The 8,321-nt window shown below is 70.7% G+C and overlaps 1 protein-coding gene across 1 annotated transcript in view; it reads left to right on the top strand.

The window, feature by feature from the left end:
• FGFR3 (fibroblast growth factor receptor 3) overlaps nucleotides 1-5,310 on the top strand; it is an 18,668-nt gene extending 13,358 nt beyond the window's left edge. The window contains exons 6-18 of the mRNA XM_079765907.1: nucleotides 698-1,121; nucleotides 1,389-1,548; nucleotides 1,594-1,738; nucleotides 2,377-2,564; nucleotides 2,728-2,876; nucleotides 3,210-3,331; nucleotides 3,422-3,532; nucleotides 3,724-3,914; nucleotides 4,015-4,137; nucleotides 4,230-4,300; nucleotides 4,516-4,653; nucleotides 4,831-4,936; nucleotides 5,015-5,310. Coding sequence (XP_079622033.1) covers nucleotides 698-1,121; nucleotides 1,389-1,548; nucleotides 1,594-1,738; nucleotides 2,377-2,564; nucleotides 2,728-2,876; nucleotides 3,210-3,331; nucleotides 3,422-3,532; nucleotides 3,724-3,914; nucleotides 4,015-4,137; nucleotides 4,230-4,300; nucleotides 4,516-4,653; nucleotides 4,831-4,936; nucleotides 5,015-5,161 — 2,075 coding nt within the window. The 3' untranslated portion in view covers nucleotides 5,162-5,310. The remainder of the gene's footprint in view (nucleotides 1-697; nucleotides 1,122-1,388; nucleotides 1,549-1,593; nucleotides 1,739-2,376; nucleotides 2,565-2,727; nucleotides 2,877-3,209; nucleotides 3,332-3,421; nucleotides 3,533-3,723; nucleotides 3,915-4,014; nucleotides 4,138-4,229; nucleotides 4,301-4,515; nucleotides 4,654-4,830; nucleotides 4,937-5,014) is intronic.
• The last annotated feature ends 3,011 nt before the right edge of the window (nucleotides 5,311-8,321 follow it).

The raw sequence follows: 8,321 nt of genomic DNA, 5'->3' as shown, positions 1-8,321 counted from the left end.
GGGCGGGGCGGGGCGGCGGGACCCGCTGCCGGCCGGGAGACCGCCGAGTCCCAGCCCGGTCCCCCGTCGCTCTCGGGGATGCCTCCTGTGGGCTCAGCCCCAGGGCCCCGGCGGGCAGGGGCGGCCGAGTTCGCCCAGCACCCCCGCAGGCCAGGCGGTGCCCCCTGAGCTGGGGCGGGGTGGCGATGGGGCGTCACTGTTTGTGAGCCAGCTCGCCCCCCCCCCCCCCCCGCCGGCCTCCCGGGGCCTGGGACAGGACGGCCTCAGCGGGGTTCCGCCGGGGGCCACCCGGGTCGGTGCTTGCGACACCACATTCAGCCCAAAGAGAAACATCTGTTTTGGAGACGAGACAGGCCGGTGGGGGTGGGGACAGGGCTCGGGCTGAGGACGCCGGGCCCGCCGGGTGGAGTCTGCGCCTGGGTCAGCATGTGAGCTGTCTGTGGCGTCACCACGGGCCGGCTGGGCTTCGGGGGGGGAGGGAGGGGGAGGGCGGGTCGAGCACCCCCCCCCCCAGGCCTCTCGGGGAGCCTGCCAGGCCCGTGCTCCGTGTTGGGGAGGGTGGATGCACAGAAGGTGCACCCTGTGACCGCGATCGACTGCCATGAGGTGCCTGCACACCTCCTCCAGGCAGCCCTCCAGGCTGGCACAGCCCCAGTCCTTCCTTAGGGGCCTCCCACGTCCTGCCTTGGAGTCTCAGGATCTGAGGCTGCCCTCCCGCGGGTCTCGACCTGGACGGGGCCACTCCTGGGCAGCGCCTGGCGCCCGGCCGGCCTGCGGGCACCCCTGAGCCGGGTCTCTTGTCCCCGCAGTCCTGGATCAGTGAGACTGTGGAGGGCCGACGCGCGCCTCCGCCTGGCCAATGTGTCCGAGCACGACGGGGGCGAGTACCTCTGTCGAGCCTCCAATTTCATAGGCGTGTCTGAGAAGGCCTTTTGGCTGCGCGTTCACGGGCCCCGAGCAGGTAACGACTCTGTCCCACGCCTGCCTGGCACGCCGAGCTCCAGCTCCAACGCCCTGGCCCCGCGCCCGCCGCACGCCCCGTCCTGCTCGCTCCCCACCCCGCCACCCGCTCGCTCGCTGCACATGCGGTCACGCTGCAAGCTGGCGCCTCTGGCCTCCGTGTGACGCCTGCCTGCCCGGAGCCCCCGGCCCGCAGCCCCTGCCTGCGCCCGTGCCGCCCCCGGAAGGCCCTCAGCCTGGCAGGGGCCGTGCCCTCTGTCTGTGGGCACCTGCTTTCCTCCCATCTACCCGGCCCCGGCCCGCTGCCTGCTCACTTCCCGTTGGTCTGTCTGCCCCTCTGCCCACCTGTCTGTCCTCCCACCCCCCGCCCAGTGTCCACGCTAACCCCGCACGCTGCTGGCCACACGCCTGGCGCTCACCTGGGACAGAGGACTCGCCGGTGAAGGGACTGGCTTCGGGCTCGGTGTGGACGCACGCGGCGGAGGACCCTCGGCCGCCGTGGCCGTGGCCGTGGTGGTGGCCGTGGCCGTGGTGGTGGCGGCGTTTCCTTTGCAGCCCAGTGGGACCGTCGCGGTGGACGCCGGCTCCGTGCCGCGGGGTGCTGCCGGCCTAGCGCTCTGTTCTCTCTCGTAGACGGCAGGCGCTAACACCACCGACAAGGAGCTAGAGGTGCTGTCCTTGCGCAATGTCACCTTTGAGGACGCGGGGGAGTACACGTGTCTGGCGGGCAATTCTATCGGGTTTTCCCATCACTCTGCGTGGCTGGTGGTGCTGCCAGGTACCGGCTCCTGCTGCTGCGCCTTTCGGGGGCGCTGGCTCGGGACACGCCAAAGCCGCCTGGACCGGCCGGGGGCCCTGAGGCTCACGTCCGCCCGGCTCCACGCCACGCCCTGCGCCTGGGCTGGGATCAGTCCACCTGGGCCCCGGCCGGTGTGGCTCAGTGGATAGAGGGTCCCGGGTTCGATTCCCCGTCAGGGCACAGGCCCGGTTGTGGGCTCCATCCCCAGTGTGGGGCGTGCAGGAGGCAGCCGATCCATGATTCTCTGTCATCATGGATGTTTCTCTCGCTCTCCCTCTCCCTTCTTCTCTGAAATCAATAAAAATATTAAAAAAGAAAGTCGACCCGGCCCTGTCCTGGCCCACAGGGGCCTCCATCGAGCCCCCACGCCCAGCGGGGCCCCCGAGCCTGGCGGCGGCTTTGGCGTCTCCCCGGGTGGCGGGCGTGGGTGCTGTGGCTCTGCTTGCACTCCTCCTCTCGGGCACGTCTGACCCCAGGACCCCACCGCGTGGGGCATCGTGGCCTCGGCCCCCGCCCCCGGGGCCACGCCGCCTCCCCGGCCCCCGCTGTGCCTGTGGCCGTGGGCCGTGGGGGCTGCGGTGCGGCCGGGCCAGGCCCCAACACCTGTGTCTCTGCAGCCGAGGAGGAGCTGGTGGAGGCCGGCGAGGCGGGCAGCGTGTACGCGGGCGTCCTCAGCTACGGTGTGGGCTTCCTGCTCTTCGTCCTGGTGGTGGCCGCCGTGACGCTCTGCCGCCTGCGCAGCCCCCCCAAGAAGGGCCTGGCGCCCGCCGTGCACAAGGTCTCCCGCTTCCCGCTCAAGCGACAGGTAACAGAGATACCCGGTTCCAAGCCGCCCGGCTCGCCGAACCCCACGACCCACCTTCCGGGTTCCCGCGCTTGGGGACGCCCAGCCGTGTGGGAGGCCCCGGGCTGCACCCCCTCCCCCCCAACGCGCGGCCCCGCGGCGCCAACCTGCCCGCCGACCCAAGCAGGTGTCCCTGGAGTCCAACTCGTCCATGAACTCCAACACGCCGCTCGTGCGCATCGCCCGGCTGTCCTCGGGCGAGGGCCCCGCGCTGGCCAACGTCTCCGAGCTGGAGCTGCCCGCCGACCCCAAGTGGGAGCTGCCCCGGGCCCGGTCAGTGGTGGACGGGACGCCGGTGCTGGGGCCCTGACCGGCGAGGGGTGGGGAACGGGGAGGGGGGGGGGCAGGTCGGGGAGGCCGCCATGCAGAGACCTGACTGGGTTCAGATGGGAGTCGTGGGTGTGAGGGCGGAGGAGGAGGCTGGGCACCGGGGAGGTGCCCGTGAGGTGGAGGCAGGATGCGCTCTGTCCAGAGGGCGTGGGGGCCGGGGGCCAGGGACTTCGTCCTCAGGAGCAGGTCTTGGGGGCAGGTGTGGAGGGCTTCCCGGAGGCGGTGGCACTGGCTCTGAGGCTGCCTGGGGCTCATTACCTCTGCCCCTGCCGCCAGGCTGACCCTGGGCAAGCCCCTCGGCGAGGGCTGCTTTGGTCAGGTGGTCATGGCGGAGGCCATCGGCATCGACAAGGACCGGGCCACCAAGCCTGTCACGGTGGCCGTGAAGATGCTGAAAGGTGAGTGAGGGGCGCAGGGAGCCGGGGGGGGGGGGGGGGGGGCGCGCAGGGAGCGGGGCTGCACTGTTTGACGTGCCTCCGTCTGCACAGACGACGCCACCGACAAGGACCTCTCCGACCTGGTGTCCGAGATGGAGATGATGAAGATGATCGGGAAGCACAAGAACATCATCAACCTGCTGGGCGCCTGCACGCAGGGTGGTGGGTGCACATGGAGGGGAGGGTGCACGCAGGGCGGTGGGTGCACACGGAGGGGAGGGTGCACGCAGGGGGGTGGGTGCACACGGAGGGCAGGGTGCACGCTGGGGGGAGGGTGCACGCAGGGCGGTGGGTGCACAGAGGGGAGGGTGCACGCAGGGCGGTGGCACCCCCTGAGGCGCCTGTGCCCGCAGGGCCCCTGTATGTGCTGGTGGAGTACGCGGCCAAGGGCAACCTGCGGGAGTACCTGCGTGCCAGGCGGCCCCCGGGCACCGACTACTCCTTCGACACCTGCAAGCTGCCCGAGGAGCAGCTCACCTGCAAGGACCTGGTGTCCTGCGCCTACCAGGTGGCCCGGGGCATGGAGTACCTGGCCTCGCAGAAGGTGAGGGGGGGGTGTCCGTGGGGGCCCGGGCCCGGGGGGCGCTCAGGGCGGGCCCGCAGGAGCGGCCAGCGAGTGGCTCAGCCCCGGCCCCCGTCCCCAGTGCATCCACAGGGACCTGGCGGCCCGCAACGTGCTGGTGACCGAGGACAACGTGATGAAGATCGCGGACTTCGGCCTGGCCCGCGACGTGCACAACCTGGACTATTACAAGAAGACCACCAACGTGAGCCGGCCCGGCCGGCCGGGGGGGGGGGGGGGGGGGGCGGGCTGCCGCCTGGGGGCGCCTGGCAGCAACGTGCCGCCTCCTCTCCGCAGGGCCGGCTGCCCGTGAAGTGGATGGCGCCCGAGGCCCTGTTCGACCGCGTCTACACCCACCAGAGCGATGTGTACGTGGCCCCCAGGACTCGGGTGGGGGGTGGGGGTGGGGAGCTGTGAGGGGCCCGGCCCAGGGCGGGGCGACAGGAGCGCAGGGGGAAGCTAGGTCCCCAACGGGAGCCCCATTGCCTCGTGCCTCTGCCTCGGCCGCCAGCCCGAGTGCTGGTCGTCCCGCCCCGTGGGGCTGCTCCGGGCAGGTGGGAGCCTGTGTGCTGTGTCCCCCCAGCTGGTCCTTCGGGGTCCTGCTCTGGGAGATCTTCACCCTGGGGGGCTCGCCGTACCCCGGCATCCCCGTGGAGGAGCTGTTCAAGCTGCTGAAGGAGGGACACCGCATGGACAAGCCGGCCAACTGCACGCACGAGCTGTGAGTGGCGCCCGCCCCCGCCCCCGCCCCCCGCGTCCCTGTGCCGGGTCCCCCGTGGCGGGTCTGCAGCCCTGGCTCCCAGGGGCTGGCTCACCGCCCGGGCCAGGTGGGAGGAGGCGGACACGGGCCGGGCCGGGCCGGCGGGTGGACGGGCGGCCCTCACCGAGCGCCCCGCAGGTACATGGTCATGCGCGAGTGCTGGCACGCCGTGCCCTCCCAGAGGCCCACCTTCAAGCAGCTGGTGGAGGACCTGGACCGCATCCTCACGGTGACGTCCACCGACGTGAGTGCTGCCCTGCCCGCGGGCGGCCGGGAGGGTGGGGAGGTGCGCCCGTGACGCCGCCCGCCCGTCCGCCCGCAGGAGTACCTGGACCTGTCGGTGCCCTTCGAGCAGTACTCGCCAGGCGGCCAGGACACCCCCAGCTCCGGCTCCTCGGGGGACGACTCCGTGTTCGCCCACGACCTCCTGCCCCCCGCCCCTCCCAGCAGCGGGGGCCCACAGACGTGAAGGGCCCCCGCCTTCCGGCCGAGCCCCCCAATGTGAGAGTGGGCCCCGGCCCGCTACGCTGCTCTGGGCGTGCCGGCAGCCACCGGGGCCCCGCGGCCTGGGCTCCAGACCTGGCACCGATGGACGGACGGACAGACAGACAACTTGGTGGTGTGTGTGTGTGTGTGTGCGTGCGTGCATGTGTGTGTGCGCGTGTGTGTGTGTGTGTGTGTGCGCGTGTGTGTGTGTGCGTGTGCGTGTGTGTGCGTGTGCGTGTGCGAGTCTCCGGGTCCCTGGTGCAGGGGTCCCTGGTGCCCGCCCTGCTGAACCGTGCCCTCCCGGCCGCTGTGCCGGCCGTGCCAGGAGGACTGGATGTAGAATGTAAGGGGCTCCCCGTGGCCTCCCTGCCCCCTCGGCGTCCTCGGGGCCTGAGCGAGCCTGCAGGGACGCCCCGTGCGGCGAGCCCCCCACCCACGCGGCACCTTGCGCCTGGGGTGTCAGCACACGCCCCCCCCCAGGCCCCACCTCCCACCCTGTCCCTCCGAGACTGAAATTACGGGTACCGAAGGCGGGAGCCTTTAACTTCTATCCGAAAGGGTCATTCCAGAGACGCGTGTACATTTCTCTAACGAGGTGTGTGTGACACACGTGTAGATAAATAATCCACATGGAAGAAGCTGGGACACGCGCAGCACGGGCCCCGGGGGCTGGGGCGGGAGGCCCCTTGGGCGAGACACACACACCCCGCCAGCGTGGAGGGCTCCCCGGCCGCAGTTTTGTTTTAAAAATTGTACCTGGACCCGTCTGTTTGTAAAGCTATTTATGGGCCCCCCGACCCCGTCCCTTCTCCCCACCCCCAAAGCTGTAGTGTTCAGCCCGCCCCACGCGGCGGCTTCAGTCTTAACTTATTAACAGCTGAGAAGGTTTGTGCTTCGTTTAGAGGGGCCGCTGGGGGGGGGGGGTTGTGGAGCCCAGCGCTGGGCACCCCCCAGCCCGCACCCCAGGCCGGAGCAGCCCCTCACACCCGGAGGTGGCGAATGGCGGGCGGGCCTCGGGGGGACATGCCTCCCGTGGCCTCCGCAGGGGAATCGATTATCTAGGACTTGGCTGTAGGAGATTTATTTTTTTGGACTTCCAAGCAAGCTGGTATTTTCATACACGTTCTCGCTGCCATGTGCCGGGGGGAGGCCGTTCGCCGTGGGCCAGCCCTGCACCAGGCTCAGAGGTTCTTAGATGTTACGAGTTTATATATATCTATATATATAATTTATTGAGTTTTTACAAGATGTATTTGCTGTAGATTTAACACTTCTTACGCAATGCTTCTAGCCTTTCTAGCCGGGGCTGCCGCCGGTCAGAGCTTGGGAGGGCGTGCACGTCCCGTCCCGCTGACGCCCACGTGCGGGGGTTCTCGCTCCTCGGCGGGCGGGCCCCGCGGGGCTGGGGGGTTTGTTCTCGGGCCCCTGCCTGCGGGGCCAAAGGTGTTGCCCCAAACTGGCCAACGCACTTCCCAGAAATAAACAAAGATTCCGTTCAGCCTCTGCTGCAAGCCTTGCTGTCTCCTGCCCTCTGCGTCCTGTCCTCGCCGCCCTGTCGCCGGCCCCGGGAGGGAGGGGTGGCCCACGGTTGCAGGAACAGCACGAGCTGGGGGAGGGGCCCGGGCTGGAGCCCGCAGAACAGGGCTCTGGCCGGGTGGGCCGTCCTGGGCAGGGCCTGGGGGGGGGGGGGTCCGTGCCCAGCGGCGTGGGGCCCGGCAGTGGCAGGGCAGCCGCCTTGTCCCTGAGGGTCTCCAGGGCCTGGGTCTCAGGTCCCCGATGGCGGGAAGTGCAGACGGCCGGGTGTCCGTGGGAGGGGACAGGGAGGCCCCATGGGGTGGGCAGGCCCAGCGCCTGGAGCCCAGGTGGGCGCTGGGGTTATGTGCAGACACCTGAGGGCCCCCCTACGCACCCCGACCCCTGGCATCTGTCCCCCTGTCCGCTGGGCAGGGCAGGTTTCTAGGAGGGCCCCCAGGGAGCCCCCAGACTGCACTAGTGGCCACATTCCTGCTCCTGGTTGGCTTCCTGCCCGCCCCCTCCCCCGGGCTGCTGTCCTCCCGGCAAGCTCCAGCTGAGCTCCTGCGCCCCCCACCCCTGACTGGGCAGGAGAGGACACAGGGCGCCCACGTGGTAGCGATGGGGCACGCTTGGAAGGCTTCCTGGAGGAGGAGGCAGTGCCCAGAGGTGGGGAGACGTGGGTTCGGGGACGGGGGGCATGCAGACTTCCACAGGTCCTGGACCCCGCACTCCCGGGCTGCCCACCCGCCTGGTAACCCAGTGTCCGCCCTTCCTGCCCCTCCGCCCCCGTGTCTTGGGGTTGTTGGGGGAGAGCTACTGGGCCGTGTGAACTTGCACTCCGGCTTCTAAGAAACCCGCGGCCCCTTCCGCTGCGTTCAGCTTCCCTGTCCCGGGCTCAGGCAACAGTGTGGCCCGTTCCCTACGCCCCTCCCCTCGGGAAGCGCCTCGGCCGGGCCCAGCCCAGCCCGCAGGAGCCCGTGCGCCCGGTCGCCGCGACAGGGCGGGAGCGAGGGCGAGGGCGGCCAAGACAGCGCGGGCCGGGGGCGCCCTCTAGCGTCCTCGCCGCACCCGGCCCCTCTCCTGCTCGGGTCCCCGTGTGCACTCCGGACACCCGAGGCCCCGCCCCCACCCGCCGGGCTCCCCTCCCCGCGGCCTCCGCTGGCCGAGTGGCCTTCCCGCTAGGCTGTCCCGGGCGGGTGTGGGGATAGATGGGACGCTGCTGCTCAGGGTTCGGGAGGCACCACGGGGAACTATAGGAGCACGTGTGTCCCCAGGACCCACTCAGTGTCTGGCCGGGCCAGCTCCCCCTCTCTCCCGCTGGGGGGCTGCGAGGGAAGCCCGGTCCCCTGAGCGTGACCAGGCCCTGGCCCTGCCCCAGCTCCCGGCGCTGCAGGGCGGGACGGGGCCCGGCATTGCTGCCCGGAGCTTCCGCACGGACTCGTTCCCCCGAGAAGAGCAGGACCTAAGTCCTTTCCTCCCCCCGCTTCCCGTGGCTCCAGCCCAGGCCTCGTGGCCCCGGGCCGCTGTGCCAGCGCAGGCCCAGCCCACCCGCCACAGCTCACGCCTGCCCAGATCCCCAGGGTCTGCCTGAGGAAGGACCCACAGCAGGAAGGGCCTGGTCCCTGCTG

Source organism: Cnephaeus nilssonii, assembly GCF_951640355.1.
Source record: "Cnephaeus nilssonii genome assembly, chromosome: 1".
Taxonomy (NCBI): domain Eukaryota; kingdom Metazoa; phylum Chordata; class Mammalia; order Chiroptera; family Vespertilionidae; genus Cnephaeus; species Cnephaeus nilssonii.
Note: the sequence above shows the minus strand (reverse complement) of the source record. Positions and strands in the feature narration are given on the sequence as shown.